Genomic DNA, 17,234 nt, shown 5'->3' on the forward strand with positions numbered 1-17,234 from the left:
AACAAGTAGTTATACAAACCGGAAAAAAACAGAAGCCATTACCAAAGTACTATAACTTCACAAACCAAACTAACTGAAGGCCCAAAACGGATACTGAAACAGCCAATACGGCAACTTAGGACCTACAATTTTCATTTATTTTACAACTTACTATTCCAACTAAATTAGCAGAAAGTTACCATGGCCAAGGATAATCTCTCTTTCCAAAATCGTCATCCGTCAAAGGAGAAGATACCAGAAACTGGCTATCTTTAGCCCACTTCTGGATACAGGTCATGTGAAATATACAGAAACATCCTGAACAGCTCCAAACCTAAGACAAAGGTATCAGAAATTAACATGTATCCAATGACTAATACTTTAAAGTGAGCATCACACTAAATTATTTTGAAGAGCTACCTAAGGACTAAAGAAAAAAATTTTTCCTTCCAGTCTAATAGAAGAAATGTTCTTCATAAAAATTTATTTAAGTTTAGAACATTTTAAGTAAAAATATTAATTACCCAGAGTCATCTAGCTAGAAATAACTAATAACATTCTGAATGATCTCCAATTGTTTTGGTAGATATTTCACACTTTTTAAAAATAAGGTCATGCTGTACTAATTGATATATAACTTCATAGTCTTTTCTTTAACATACTATAAGCACTTGCCATTATTAAATATGTTCATACATGATATTTATAGCTGTATATCATGTAGATTTACATATCCAATTTCTTTTTGGACATTTAGGTTATTTCCAATTATAAATAATGCTACAGAGGAATCCTGAAATATATTATGTACATATATCTATACATAGCCCTTTTGTTATATAAAATCTATTAGTCTAGCACTTAATGCTAAATTCTAAAAATTAAATGAGCAAAAAATACATATTTTTTTAAACTTAATAATAGTAAATTAATTTTTAAAACCTGCCAACATTTCAATGACAAAAATCAGTTCTCCTTCCATTATAACATATTACAGCTGTTCAATAAAATCACACATGTAGCACAATGCATAAGCTGGCAGAAGCATTCAAAAAAAGAAGGCAACTTCTTAGTTTGTTACCCCCAAAGCAGTGCCTGAGAAAAGAACTGGGATGCAACAATGAGGGGATAAGGTAGGGAAGAGGAAATGCCAATAAATGGTATATTGTTGAGCTGATTATTGCTAAGGGCCAAAGTTCAGTCCTGTTATGGACCCTCTGAAGAACCATGTAAAACACATCTCAGACTACCCCGGCCCCAACTCCTACCGGAGAGAAGGCTGGGACACTCATCCGCCAATTAATTCCATGTGGAAGAAAGTTGCCCCAAAGGACGTTAACTCCCCGGTGCTTGTGCACGATGCCTATGTACTAGCTGAGTAATCCCAAGGAGAAAGCATTAACATTAACAAAAAAAAATAAATCTACACACACAGCAAGTGTTTAAGGTGGGAATATAACCACATGCAGCGAGATTATTCATCCACTGCAGCAGAAATCAGAGTAAGCCAACCAGATGTGACTCTAGACACCAAAGGCACATGCATCCACATCTATCCTATCCAATGTATGTTAAATTTCTGATTCACTCTACACGACCAACTCAATTCATCTGGCCTGATTTTGTCTAGGCAATGCTGCTATAATAGCAGGTTAATCTGAGTCTAAACACTGAGTCTACCATATTCAGTCTTTACTTCCCCTTAATTGCTTCTTTAATGCCCTTTTAAATTTACATATGGATAACTTCACCATTAGACCATAGCACCTCCAAGTACATGAGTTATATCTGAATCCATCTCTCCCCAGTGACCCTAGCCATTTTCCACAGTGTCTTCAACACAAGAAACACAAGAGAAGCTCACTAATAAACTGCTGAGTATCACAGCTAGGTTCTACTTCCTTTAAGGCAGGAACTCTCCCTTTTTTAAAACCGTTGAAAGTAGTGAAATATAGTGTATTTTAACATTTCAGTATTGTGGGAATCTCTAAAGTGCAGATGCTATGCTTTATCAAATTGACATGTGTATTAAAACTGAAGATAATTTGCTTCACTTATATTAACAGTGCTAAAAATACTGGCTGCTCATTTAGAAGTAATTTTTTCAAATTACAGATTTACAAAATGAAGATGAATTCATAAATAAAATTCTCAAATGAAGCATTTTTGAACAAAAATAAAAGAATAAATGGTTACATATGACAAATGCAAAATAAGATATTTTGGGGAGATGCATTAATATAGATAAAGGGAAGAACTTACTGCTTGGTTTCTCTTCACCGAAGCGATACAAATCAAGCATGTCATAGCCCCTGCTTGGAAAGCTTCATGGACATACTGTCTTGTTCGCTCTAATTCACGCATATCTCCATCTTGAAATTTAAAAATTGAAAACTTCATGTTAAGCAACATCCGAAAATAACACAAACCCACTAATAGTACCACAGTTAGTGACAACTGCAGCCAAAAGGTCAGAGAGTCCATGCATTAAATCTTATGTCCTTAACTCAAAAACAGTACATCGGCCCTCTCTGAGAACATACTTGCTTTCATTGCTGTTACGGTCCTTAACAACTTTGGTGGGGGCAGAGCCATGGGCAAGAGCGGCAAGATGTTAAGTAACAAGGGAAAGCATACCTAAAAGCAAAGTGAAAGAACCTGCAAAGTCAAAGCTCAGCAGAGCCGTTTAGCCTAAATATAAATGTGTGTGTTGATACATAGCATATTCTTACTGAAAACTTGTTGGATGAAGTGATCCTGAGGTCATTACACAATAATCACCTTGTTTCATTAAATTATATTCATTATTTCTACTTAAAAAGGTAGCATGAACTTCTTAGAAAATATCACTAAACCATAATTTTCTGTAAGCAATTATTGAGCATTTATTTGCTAGGCACTGCACGTTTTTCATTTCAGTGGGATTAAATGAGCTATTCTTATCTTCATTTTACAGAGAAAATGAGAAAACTGAGACAAGAACAATTAAGTAACTTCAGTCTGACTGCAAAGTGAGCCCTTGTTACACTATGTTATGCTGCGGCAAAAGGTTACTATAAGAATATCCAAGAAATAACAGGTGACAGCAAAATGAAAGCCTGAAAAACTACCCACAAGCATACAACACCAAAAAAGCAATAATCTGAGTCACTTTAGTGTACGAGAAATAAACCTACATGCTTTTAGTATAATAAAGATTCCTCAATAGAGGAACTGAGTCTCCAATAAAAGTAGACTAACAGCATCAGCGATCCTGGCAAGAAAATGGTTCAAATCAAAATTTAAGTCACCAAAGAGAAAAGTTAAATAAACAGGACATTTGGCTAATTCTGTACTTTCTAAAATCATCTAAATAAACCAAGTACTTACAAAAACTTGCTCTACCATAATATAAATATAATTCAGGATATTAAACAAAATACACATAAAATCACTCCCAAAACTATAAAGTATTATAAAATTATTAAAGACAATTGCTTTATTTTAAATAAACATTGAAGTTTAGAGAGTATCCTTAAAAGCAGACTTAAGAACCCTATTGTGTGGGGCGCCTGGGTGGCTCAGTCGTTAAGCGTCTGCCTTCGGCTCAGGTCATGAATCCAGGGTCCTGGGATTGAGCCCCGCATCAGGCTCCCTGCTCGGCGGGGAGCCTGCTTCTCCCTCACCTTCTGCCTGCCTCTCTGCCTGCTTGTGCTCTCCCTCTCTCTGTCGTCAAATAAATAAAATCTTTAAAAAAAAAAAAAAAAAGAACCCTATTGTGTGCTTGCTTTGCTCTTCAACATAGTTGGCTTTAACAAAGGTATAGCTGATCCTTAAACAACCATGCAGTCATAAATATGCATGTAACTTTTGACCCCCTAAAACTACTAGTTGGTAGCCTACTGTTGACCAGAAGCCTAACAACATGAAACAACAATATTTTGTATGCAATATGTATTATATGCTGTATTCTCACAATACTGTAAGCTGGAGAATAAGAAATGTTATCAACACCCAAAAAACAAATAATCCAGTTAAGAAATGGGCAGGAGACATGAATAGACATTTTTCCAAAGAGGACATCCAGATGGCTAACAGACACATGAAAAAATGTTCAACTTCACTCATCATCAGGAAAATACAAGTCAAAACCACAATGAGATGCCACCTCATACCTGTCAGAATGGCTAAAATTAGCAATCCAGGAAACAACAGATGTTGGTGAGGATGTGGAGAAAGGGGAACCATCTTACACTGTTGGTGGGAATGCAAACTGGTGCAGCCACTTTGGAGAACAGTATGGAGTTTCCTCAAAAAGTTAAAAACAGAGCTACCCTATGACCCAGCAACTGCACTACTAAGTATTTAACCAAAGGATACAAAAATACAGATTCAAAGGGACACATACACCTTGATGTTTATAGCAGCATTATTAACAACAGCCAAATAGGGAAGGGGCCAAATGTCCAACGACTGATGAATGGATAAAGAAGATGTGGTGTATTTATACAATGGGATATTACACAGCCATCAAAAAGAATGAAATCTTGCCATTTGCAACAATGTGAATGGAACCAGAGCGTATTACGCTAAGCAAAAACAAGTCAGTCAGAGAAAGACAAATACCATATGATTTCACTCATATCTGGAATTTAAGAAACAAAATAGATGAACATATGGGAAGAAAAAAAAAGAGAGAGAGAGAGAGAGAGAGAGAGAAGCAAACCATAAGAGATTCTTAGCTACTGAGAACAAACTGAGGGTTAATGGAGGGAGGTGGGCGGGGGATGGGCTAGCTGGGTGATGGGTATTAAAGAGGGCATTTGTTGTGATGAGCACTGGGTGTTATATGTAAGTGATAAATCACTGGATTCTACTCCTGAAACCAGTATTGCAATATGTGCTAACTAGAATTTAAATAAAAATTTGAAACAAAAAAAAACAACAAAAAAGGAAATGTTATTAACAAAATCATAAAATAAAATGCATTTACAGTACTATACATACATTTATTGAAAAAATACACGTATAAGTGGACTTGCACAGCTCAAGCCCATATTGTTCAAGGGTCAACTGTATAACATTTTAAATTTCACCTAATTTAACAGCTAGCACATAAAATAGAATTTGGGAACATGATGGAATGGGCTTTAACAAAATAAAGTACAACCTTATATTTATAAAATTTATTTAAAATTTCTTTGAAAATTGTATTCAACTTTGGCTGCAGGATTAACTACACTGCCTAAGATGTCATAGTGGATAATAGAGCCTAGCATCTGAAGTCACACATTCTAAAAAGATCACTCTGGCAACTGAGGAAGGATGAGTCCATAGAGGCCAAGACTAGAAGCCTAAAGTACCAGTTAAGAGGCAGTTACAGCAGATAAAGCAAAAAACAACTTTAAGCAAGTTACCTATTTCTCAGTTTTCTCATCTTTAAAATAGTAATAATAGCAATAGTAATATCTACCTCATAAAGTTATATGGATTTAATCCACATATTAAACAGCTATAGGAGACTGAATTAGGCAATAATAGTATGTGGGGAGAGGAAGGGTAGAGTTAAGAAATTTAGGAAGCAAAACTCAGCAGGACTTGGTAACAAGTAGATTGTGCTGCTTTTAAAAGCTTATGTTCATGTCAACATTCAAAGGAAAGAGTGATTTGTTTGATGAGATGTCTGACACAGGCAGAGGGGAGGATAGTACAGGATGAGACACACTCATGTTATGTTTGCGCCATTACTCACCAGGATTTCTGGCTTGGGTGGGTGATTGGGAAAATAGTGGTGCTACTAACTCAGGTTAAAACAAGAAATAAGTTATCTTTAAACCTACGCTTGATGTGTTCATGGGCCAACAATATAGAGACACCCATCAGGAAGTTAACCATGCAAGTCTGAAATTTGAGAGAAGGGTCATCAAAGTACAAAGGCTGGGCTCAGACAAAAAGAAACTCTTTGGCAAAGTTCTGGTGTTTAATCCACTAAAGTGAGATGGGAAACACTTCATTACCCTAACATTTATTGTTCTTAAATCAAGTAATCAGATTTCCTTACAAAGTAGAGAACAAAAAGGCACAAGAATCAAAATATTTATGGACTGGACAAAAAACAACATAAGAAAAATTGCCTTACCACCTTAAGATGAAAGCCAGACCAAAAATTAATAACCTATAAAAAATTAATAACTTATAAATGATAAACTTTTAAATAGTAGGAAGAAATACTGAGTTACAGTATTAAATTTCTTATTTAAAAATAAAACCTATCACTATCTAGAATAGTTTAAGTGAGGTCCTCTTGAAGCAGGAAACTTCTTAAGGTTACTTTCTATAAAGAACTCTAGAAGCAAGAAACTTCCTAACCTTAAAGTAACTCTTGATCAACTTACCTGGCTGAGCCAGTTGATAAAGGTCACACTTTATCAACCTACCTGGCTGAGCCAGACTTCAAGCTTCCTAATCTCAATTCTTTAGCAGATATGGTCAATTCCTTAGAAAATCTACTTGACAATGTGTGCCTGGCCCCATGATGCCATCAGAATACTCAGACAAATAACTAATGTTGATAATACATGCAAGCATATTTCTAACAATGACATTAAGTATAAAATATGAAAAGTGTTAAAACAGTTAAGTTTAAAATAATCTACTTTTATACTTAATACCAAATCCTTCATAGCGACATCAATTTGGCCCTCTCACTCGTAAACAAGTGTGGTATTAAGAGTAACCCAGATATACACATTTAATGACACTGTACACATCAGCCAGAGAAGACTTAATTTAAAAAAAAAAAAAAATGAAATCACAAGTTGTAAGATACAATATAAAGGAAGAAAGTCAAGAAATGAAACTGACTTCAAAACACATTTAATATATGATGAAAAATGAGGAAAAATGAAGAATAGATTTAAGTGAGTATTCAAAGTTGTCAAGCCCAACCAAATCATAACTGGGGAAAACCTGACCCCACACATTTCAAGGAGCTCTGGCATCCCCCTCCCAGATGCTAATGAATTGCCAATTACACATACAGAACTTCTAAGGCTATAAGGGACACTGCCATTCTATTTGCTCTATGGAAAGATTAGTGTTCTACAACATGTAACTCAAATAGTAAAATGCACAAAAATTCAACTCTGCAATACAAAAATGCTCATTCTTAAGAGGCAAAAACTATTCCATATAGACTAAAAGTGTTCTTTAAAAGTCAGGAATATATTTTCATTGACGTCAAAACAGTCAAAATTTAGGGGTAAGCTAAGATGGCGGCAGAGTAGGAATACCATAGGCTTGTCTCTTCCTTCAAACAACAGATAACTATCAAATCATCCTAAATACCCCAGAAATCAACCCGAAGACTGACAGAATAAACTCCACAAGTGAAGGGAGCGAAGAAGCCACAACAATGAAGCTAAGAGGACAGAGATGTGGTTTAGCCAAGAAACGGATCATGAGTGCCACAGTAGGAAGGGAGCCATGGTCGCGGAGAAAGATGCGAGAGAGAGGAGCACGCAGGGGAACGCACAAGAACATTTCCCCAAAGCCACTGGCTGAAAAAACAAGAAGGGCTGATTTTTATGAGTTCTTACAACCAGTGGGGCATAAAGACTGGAGTTTTAAAGGTCAGCGGGCCTGGCTGGGATAGAGCCCTGAGGGCCTTACACTGCTCCTGAACAGAAGGCAGGCAAACAACCCTGGGGCAGACAGCATGGAAACCAGCGGTCTGAAGCGTGCCTGGGGCACACAGGGGGAGATTATTCTCTCCCCTTAGAGTGCTCGCTGAGAGGCAGTGTTCACTGGAGATGCCTCTCTGGGGATAAAGGAGCCAGCCAGTGCCATTTCTCTCCCACGCCCCTCAGTATAAACACAGAGCCACCTGTGGTAAGCAGCACAGCGCCGACACTGGCCCCCTAACCTGCTTACACCAAGTTCCACAACCCTGCACTCTGGTGGAGCTTGCCTCAGTCCCAGCACAGCACGCCCCTTCCCCAGAGGACCAGCAGGAACCCCTGCCCACGCCACATCTCCTGACCAGAGTTCTGCAGGGCTTCAGGTCTAGCGGAACTAGTATCAGATCTCATTTAAACCAGCAGACCAGAATACACCTAGTTAAAACTTGCCACACTCAGGCCAAGGACCAAACACTACCCACTGCATGCAAGGAGAGCCTCTGCAGAGGACTGGCCTGAAGGAGAGAACAGCCAAAACACAACAGCAGGGCGCACGCAGCACATGCAGCACGCACCAGAGACACCGCCTGAGGCGCCAGGCCCTGGACACTCACTATCTGACCTCTTCTTCAGAAATCCATTATTCTCAGGAGAAGGAAACATAATGAACTTTTCTTATACACAGAAGAAGGCAGAGACTTAGACAAAATGCCAAGACAGAGGAATTAATCCCAAACGAAAGAACAAGATAAAGTCACGGCCAGAGATCTAAGCAAAATAGATATAATATGCTTGATGGAAAATTTAAAGCAACAATCATAAGGATACCACTGGGCTTGAGAAAAGAACAGAAGACATCAGGGAGACCATTATAGCAGAGATAAAAGAGTTAAAGAAGAATCAGTCAGAAATGAAAAATACAATAACTGGGATGGAAACAGGCTTGATGCAATGAACACAAGGCTGGAAGAAGCAGAGGAACAAATAAGTGACATAGAAGGTAAAATAATGGAAAATAGTGAAGCTGAACAGAGAGGAAGAAGAATTATAAAATATGAGACTAGACTTAGGGAATTCAGTGACTCCAACAAATGTAATCACATTCGTATTATAAGAGTCTCAGAAGAAGAGAGAGGAAAGGGGGCAGAAAATTTATTTGTGAAAATCATAACTGAAAACTTCCCTAATCTGGGTAAGGAAACAGACATCCAGATCCAGGAGACACAAACTCCCAACAAAATCAAAAAAAGCAGGTCAACACCAATACACATTGTAATTAAATTTGCAAAATATAGAGATAAAGAAAAAAATTTTAAAAGCAGCAAGACAACAGAAGTCCTTAACTTACAAGGGAAAACCCATAAGGCTAGCTGCAGATCTCTCAACCGAAACTTGGCAAGCCACAAGGGAGTGGCATGATACACTCAAAGTGCTGAATAGGAAAAATCTGCAGCCAAGAATATCCAGCAAGACTATCAGTCAGAATAGAAGGAGAGATAAAGAGTTCCCCAGACAAACAAAAACTAAAGGGGTTCTGAACCACGAAACCTACCCTGCAAGAAATATTAAAGGGGACTCTTTGAGTGAAAAGGAAAGACCAAAAGTGACAAAGACAAGAAAGGATCAGAGAAAATCCCCAGAAACAATGACAAAACAAGTAATAAAATGGCACTAAATACATATATATCAATAATTACTCTGAATGTAAATGGACTAAACACACCAATCAAAAGATACAGCATGTCAGAATGGATAGAAAAACAAGACCTATCTATATGCCACCTACAAGAGACTCATTTTAGACCTCAAGACACCTACAGATTGAAAGTGAGGTAATGGAGAACCATTTATCCTGCAAATGGACATCAAAAGGAAGCCAGAGTAGCAATACTTATGCCAGAAAAACTAGACTTTAAACCAAAGACTGACAAGACATGAAGAAAGGCACTACATCATAATAAAGGGGACAATCCAACAAGAATATCAAACAATTGTAAATATGTATGCACCCAACATGGGAGCACCCAAATATGTAAAACAGTAACAAACATAAAGGAACTAATTGATAATAATACAGTAATAGTAGGGGACATTAACACCCCACTTACATCAATGGACAGATTTAACAGAAAATCAACAAGGACACAATGGCTTTGAATGACACACTGGAACAGATGGATTTAACAGATATAGTCAGAACATTCCATCCTAAAATAGCAGAATACACATTCTTTTCAAGTGCACATGGACATTCTCCAGAACTGATCACATACCAGGACACAAATCAAGCCTCAACAAGTACAAAAAGATTGAGATCATACCATGCATATTTTCTGACCACAAAAAGAAACTTGAAGTTAACCACAAGAAAAAATGTGGAAACACCACAAATACATAGAGGTTAAAGAACATCCTACTAAAGAATGAATGAGTCAGCCAGGAAATCAACAAAGAAATTTAAAAAAAAACCACATGCAAACAAATGAATATGAAAACACAACAGTCCAAAACCTTCAGGATGCAGCAACAGCGGTCCTAAGAGGGAAGTATATAGCAATGCAGGCCAACCTCAAGAAGCAAGAAAAATCTCAAATAGACAACCTAACCTTACACCTAAAGGAGCTAGAAAAAGAAAAGCAAATAAAGCCTAAAGCCAGCAGAAGGAAGGAAATAACAGAGATTAGAGCAGAAATAAATGATATAGAAAATAAAAACAACAGAACCTATCAATGACACAAGGAGCTGGTTCTTTGAAAAAAATTAATAAAATTGATAAACCTCTAGCCACTTATCAAAAAGAAAAGAGAAAGGACTCAAATATATAAAATCACAAATGAGAGACAAGAAATAAACAACACCACAGAAATACAAAGAATTATAAAAGAATATTATGAAAATTTACATGCCAACAAATTGCACAATCTGGAAGAAACGGATAAATTCCTAGAAACATATAAACGACCAAAACTGAAACAGGAAGAAATAGAAAATCTGGACAGATAACCAGCAAAGAAATTAAATCAGTAATTAAAAAATCTCCCAACAAAAGTCCTGGGCCAGATGGCTTCACAGGTAAATTTTACCAAACATTTAGAGAAGAGTTAGTACCTATTCTTCTCAAACTATTTCAGAAAACAGAAAAGGAAGAAAAACTTCCAAATTCATTTTATGAGGCCAGCATTACCCTGATAGCAAAACCAAATAAAGATACCACTAAAAAAGAGAACTATAGGCCAAATCCCTGATGAACATGGACGCAAAAATTCTCAATAAAATACGAGCAAATTGAATCCAACAGTACATTAAAAGAATCAGTCACTGTGACCAATTAGGATTTATTTCTGGGCAGTAAGCGTGGTTCAATATTCACAAATCAATCAATGTGATACACCACATTAATAAAAGAAAGGATAAGAACCATATGATCCTCTCAAGAGATGCAGAAAAAGCATTTGACAAAGTACAATATCCATTCATGAAAAAAACCCTCAACAGAGTAGGTTTAGAGGAAACATACCTCAAAATGATAAAGGCCATATATGAAAAGCCCACAGCTAATAGCATCCTCAATAGGGAAAATTGAGAACTTTTCCTCTATAGTCAAGAACAAGATGGGGATGTTCACCTTCACAACTGTTATTTAACATAATATTTGAAGGCCTAGTCACAGTAATCAGACAACAAAAAGAAATAAAAGGCATTCAAACTGGCAAGGAAGAAGTCAGACTTTCAATATTTGCAGACAGCATGATACTCTATAGAGAAAACCCAGAAGACTCCACCAAAAAAATTCTAGAACTGATACATGAATTTAGTAAAGTCATAGGATACAAAATCAATATGCAGAAATCTGTTGAATTTCTATACACCAATAATGAAGCAGCAGAAAGAGAAATTAAGGAATCAATCCCATTTACAATTAGACCAAAACTAGTCAGATACCTAGGAAAAAACCTAACCAAAGAGGTAAAAGACTTGTACCTGTTACTCTGAAAACTATGAAACACTAATGAAAGAAATTAAAGATGACATAAAAGAAATGGAAAAACATTCCATGCTCATGGACTAGAAGAACAAATATTGTTAAAATGCCTATATTACCCAAAGCAGTCTACACATTTAATGCAATCCCTATCAAAATACTACCAGCATTTTTCACAGAGCTAGAACAAACAATCCTAAAATTTGTATGGAACCACAAAAGACCCCCAATAGCCAAAGCAACCTTGAAAAAGAAAAGCAAAGCTGGAGGCACAGCAAAGAAAACAACCAACAAAATGAAAAGGCAATCTTTGGAATGTAAGAAGATATTTGCAAATGACAATCTGATAAAAGGCTACTATCCAAAATATACAAAGAACTTATAAAAACCCAACACACAAAAAACAAATAATCCAATTAAAAAACGGGCAGAAGAACAGATTATTTTTCCAAAGAAGACCTACAGATGGGCAACAGACACATGAAAAGATGCTCATCATCACTTGCCATCAGGGAAATGCAAACCAAAACTAAAATGAGATACCACCTCACACCTGTCAGAATGGGTAAAATCAACAACACAAGAAACAACAGATGTTGGCAAGCAAATGGAGAAAGGGGAACCCTCTTGCACTGTTAGTGGGAATGCAAACTGGTGCAGCCACTCTGGAGAACAGTATGGAGGTTCCTCAAAAAGTTAAAAATAGAACTACCTATGACCTAGTAATTGCACTACTAGATATTTACCCAAAGAATACAAAAATACTAATTCTAAGGCTACATGCACCCTGATGTTTATAGCAGCGTTATCTACATTTGCCAAATTATGGAAATAGCCCAAATGTCCATCGACTAGTGAATGGATAAAGAAGATGTGATATATATACACAATGCGATATTAGCCATAAAAAAGAATGAAATCTTGCCTTCTGCAATGACATGGATGGAGCTAGTGTATTATGCTAAGTGAAATAAGTCAGTCAGAGAAAGACAAATATCAGATGATTTCACTCATCTGTGGAATTTAAGAAACAAAACAAGCAAAGGGCAGGGGGGAAAGAGCAAATGGTAAGCCAAGAAACAGAAGACACTTAACTACAGAGAACAAACTGATGGTTATTAAGGGGAGGTGGGTGGGGAGATGTGCTAAATAGGTGATGGGGATTAAGGAGTGCACTTGTTGTGATGAGCATTGGGTGATGTATGTAAGTGCTGAATCACTAAATTATATACCTGAAACTAATATTACACTGTAACTAGCTGGAATTTAAATAAAAACTTAAAAAAAAAAAAGTCAAAATTTAAAAGACCATACAGCACCTGTCTGAGTAGTGTAACTTGTAAATGTATTAGCAACTATTTTCCCCCGTTTTCCTTCAAAATCTTCATCTCCTTCTTCTTCAGAGGAAGAGCTAAAGTGTTCTTCAACAAGTTTTTTGGCTGCAGCTTGATTGGCCTTCTTGATTTCCTCAAATTTCCTTTGAGACATTAGCTCTGCTTAAAAGAAAAAAAAATTAAGTTCCATTTCTGCAAAACAATCTCTAAGCACATAGATTTAAAAGTCATCCTTGGAGCATTCTATCTTACTATTATGCACAAAAAAAAGTATTTTCAAGTTTCTTGGCAAACAACTAAAGAGAATAATACCACAATGAAAACTTTCACTTTTGTTAAATATCTTGCTAAATGCAGCAAATTGTCCTAGAAACAGTGATTAACAAATCAATTTAAAAATTATAAAGATATGATAAAGTATCAAAAAACTATTAACCTCAAAATAAGGATGTTAATAAAAATTAAAATGGCATGTTTAAAAATAAATCATACACAGTGATTTTTGAGAGGTGGGAAACATGCCAACTGGGAGCACAACAGAATCCGTTAAACTGGGTGCTTTCTCAAACAATCCTCTTCCACACTACAGCCCAGCCTGGCCTGACCCACCAAAGATTTTGCACAAACAATATTCACTGTATACCCATTATCTTTATAATCTGCTCTTAGAAAGGTCAAGGACTTTTTGCCTTTATTAAAATGTGGTCACAAAACATACGTTTTGTGAATGTTGCCAATATGGAAAATGTGGTTCCTACAGCACCTTCATTCCAAAAGAAATGTTAAATAAATTTGGATTAGTTCTTCCACTATTCTCTTTAGCACTGACTGTACTTCTCATTTTTTTACTTGGTTAAATAATAACACAAAAAGAATTAGATTACTTCATAGCATATACCCAACTCCTTAAGGGCAAGGACCAGGGAAATTTTCTTCAAGTACTAACTATTAATAAACTCTTATGATCAGCAATCCTAGTTTTAAGAAAGGAGCCACAAACGTACTGAATTGATCTGAATTTATTAGTGCCCATATTGAGAGGATTTTAAATTCACTAATTAAAATTGTAAATTGCTAATTTAAGTTCACTTTATGCTTAAAACCAATGAGCCACTACCCAGATAAGCTTTCTTAATCTTGGTTGTGCATTTGTACTTAACGACGTTTTATCTTTTATTTCCCTCATGAAATGTTTTCCCTTTGTTGTTGCAGCCAGTTTAGTTGGGGATTATGCAGTATTTCAGGTAAAACTGAAAGAAAATGTATACAGGGCTTATATAGGAATCTTTTGAGTATTAGGAGAAAAGTAATGGCTATAAGATATATGACTCAAAACTTGATATGCAGTAAGAGAGATGATAAATGTCATTAATTGTGAAAAAACAGCACGTAAAGATACATTTCTTTAAAGGCTGAGTTAGAAGACATAATAAAAACATCCATAACCCTATCAACATATCCACATAAGATCATCTCAAAGAAAAGTGACAAAGCAAACTTCCTATATATTATTTCTTACAGACAAATCTCAATTATCCAGGTGAAGGATGCTTGCTTTTCTGCTATCCACAAAATCCAAGAAACTACCAAAACTGTTCTTGGTCTTCAACTTGCACATTTCACCACCACTTGTATCCTAAATTCATAACTGCTACCAGAGGGGAGGTGGGTGGGGAGATGGGTGAAATAGGTGATAAAGATTAAGGAATGCACTTGTGGTGATGAGCACCGGGTGATGTATGGAAGTGCTGAATCACTATACTGTATACCTGAAACTGATATAACACTGTATGTTAACTGTACTGGAATTAAAATATACTCAGTAACTCCAAGCTAAGAGAATACCACCTAACTTTAAAATTAGCTTAGGGAAAAAGCACTCAGAAGCTCAACTTGCTTCTCCCTCAAAAAATATATTCAGGGGGCGCCTGGGTGGCTCAGTCGTTAAGCGTCTGCCTTCGGCTTGGGTCGTGGTCTCAGGGTCCTGGGATCGAGCCCCGCATTGGGCTCCCTGCTCCGCGGGGAGCGTGCTTCTCCCTCTCCCACTCTCCCTGCTGGTGTTCCCTCTCTCGCTGTGTCTCCCTCTGTCAAATAAATAAATCTTTAAAAAAAAAAAAAAAAAATATATATATATATATATATATTCAGAAAAATACATTCCAAACATTAAAATGATTTGAGGGATTATTCCCTTGGCCTCATGCAATCCTCCATTAGCATGGACAATTCAGAGTTGCCTGTGTGTTCTCAGGCTACACTAAAACACAGCCTTGGATGAAGGATAATGACATGCCAGAGGAGGCCACATCAGATACATCAGAAAAAGGACATGAAATTTGTGAATAGGAACCACAGTTGAGAAAAATACCTCAAGCTCAAGGGCTTACAGGGCATATTCACTTAAAGTTACTAAACTAAGGCAATCTCGCAAAGATGGAAAAAGACAACTGGCCCCCAGGTAGGAGAGACCACGTGAAATGGAGTGCCTAAACCCAACCTAAACGGAATTTCTGGAACTGGCAGTTGCCATGGGTAAAGCCACACGCTCCTATTTTACAAAAAAAAAAAAAAGAAAAAAAGTTGTTAACGAGATTTTTATGAGATTTTAAAAAGAAAAGAAAAACAAAACAAAACAAAAAACCAGCTGGCAACCAATTCAGATTTAGAGGATTGTGTTAGCCAAACCAAACTACAGGCTAAATCAGTATCCCGGGCCACAATTTGCAACTTTTGGTCTAGGGATTCAGCAGGCAAAAAAGAATAAAGAGAAGAACACTGGACAAAGAAGTAATGCTGATTGATAGTAATTAAAATTAAGGTGAAAGAGTTATGCTGGGAATCTGCCTAGAACGCCGAAATGAGTAGCTTCCTTGAAGGTTTGAGAAGTGGGGGCAATAATAAACTCTCCAAGGAAAAGTGAATGAGAGCAAGGGCGGGAAGGCAGTTCTGACTAGCAAGTGCCTTAGTAGGTGACACCGAGGACGGGAGCCTTTCTCACCACATGCTACGGAAGTCTGCAGTGCTTCAGATCCCGCGGGGCTGCGCCTGGCTGAACTACCTGCAGCCGCAGGGGTGGCGGCTCCTCTGGGGCTGGGGCCAGGTCCAGCAGCGCCCGCTGAGTCCTTCTCTCGCCCTCCTCCGGCGCCGCGGAGATGGATTCCATCTCCTGAAGAAGGGGCCGCGGTGGCCCGTCCTCGGGCTCGGCCTCGGCCACCGGCCACCTGGCGCCAGGAAGCTTCCATTCCTGCAGAGGAAAGGAAAAAAAAAAAAAAAATGAGTGGAAGGAGCGTGAGCGCAGCGGGTGCCGAGGCGGGGAATTAGGGGCAGTGGCGGAAACCAGTACGAGCGGCGCAATGAGGAAGGTCCCCGCAGGGCAAGGACCGGGTTTGAGAAGGTCGCGGCCCTGTCACTAGGAGGGTGAGTCCCCGCTAAGCCCAGGTTTTGGAGATGGACCGGAGAGGCAGAGGACTAGGCAGAGAAATGGACCTCAGGGCAAGGAGCACCCAGCTCCAGAGTGGGAGAGCCCGGGGAAACGAAAGCGCCTCCTCAGCCTCAGGGGGCGCGCGGTGCAGATGGAAGTACAGACTGACCGCTCGGCTCCCGCCGGGAACCAACTGCAATAGCGGACCCCAAGGAAATCTACGTCTCCTTACCGACGGCGCCCGCTCCCGGCGACTACAACTCCCAGAAGCCCGGATGCTGCCCGCAGAACGCGTGGCATCACTGGCCACTTCCTTATCCGGGAGTGTTGGGGGTGGGGAGGGGGACGGTTAGCGAGAGGAGCTCAGAACGCGTGCGCTGACTTGGACCGAGTCTTCGGAAACTACAATTCCCAGCGTGCTGTGGGGCTTGGGTGGGACCGTCGCCCAGAAAGGGTGGAAGGTTGGGGAGGTGGGCGGACTGTAAGTGTTCTCGACTCCAGACGTTGCTGGGGCTTCCCTATGGATACCTTAAACCCATTTGGGTGTCAGGATTTTGTCAGAGTAGCCATAATTGACTGTCCTCCAGCTTTAGCATTGACCCGAGCTTTCAGGTGGCAGGAGGGTTCTCATTGACGGAAATAAACAATGAAAACACTTCGGGGTCGGGGAAGAGGGAGGAAGAGCTGGGGAGTATTGCGGAAACGTGGCTGGAGTGGAGAAAGCGCCCTTAGGAATTGCTGAAGCGATGTAGAGGATACGTCTCTCATAGTTTGTATAGTTTACAATAAGGTTTTCCTGAGGCAGGCCGATTTTTACCTACGTGACAGCTCCCTGAAGTAGGTTATATTACGGAAAGTAG

At 38.4% G+C, this 17,234-nt stretch overlaps 1 protein-coding gene across 7 annotated transcripts in view; it reads right to left on the bottom strand.

The window, feature by feature from the left end:
• The window catches only part of NFXL1 (nuclear transcription factor, X-box binding like 1), a 74,715-nt gene extending 58,031 nt beyond the window's left edge, over positions 1–16,684 (bottom strand). For 2 of the 7 annotated variants that reach the window (XM_032400308.1, XM_032400315.1), the window contains exons 1-5: positions 16,544–16,602; positions 15,952–16,197; positions 12,939–13,115; positions 2,242–2,351; positions 180–313 (exon numbers count right to left, since the gene is read on the bottom strand). In XM_032400308.1, the coding sequence (XP_032256199.1) occupies positions 180–313; positions 2,242–2,351; positions 12,939–13,115; positions 15,952–16,195 (665 nt within the window). In that variant the 5' untranslated portion in view covers positions 16,196–16,197; positions 16,544–16,602. The other 5 variants (XM_032400309.1, XM_032400313.1, XM_032400312.1 and 2 more) reach the window with 5 other exon arrangements.
• Between the last annotated feature and the right edge of the window lie 550 nt (positions 16,685–17,234).

This window comes from Phoca vitulina, unplaced genomic scaffold (assembly GCF_004348235.1).
Source record: "Phoca vitulina isolate PV1807 unplaced genomic scaffold, GSC_HSeal_1.0 scaffold3, whole genome shotgun sequence".
NCBI classification, from domain to species: Eukaryota; Metazoa; Chordata; class Mammalia; order Carnivora; family Phocidae; genus Phoca; species Phoca vitulina.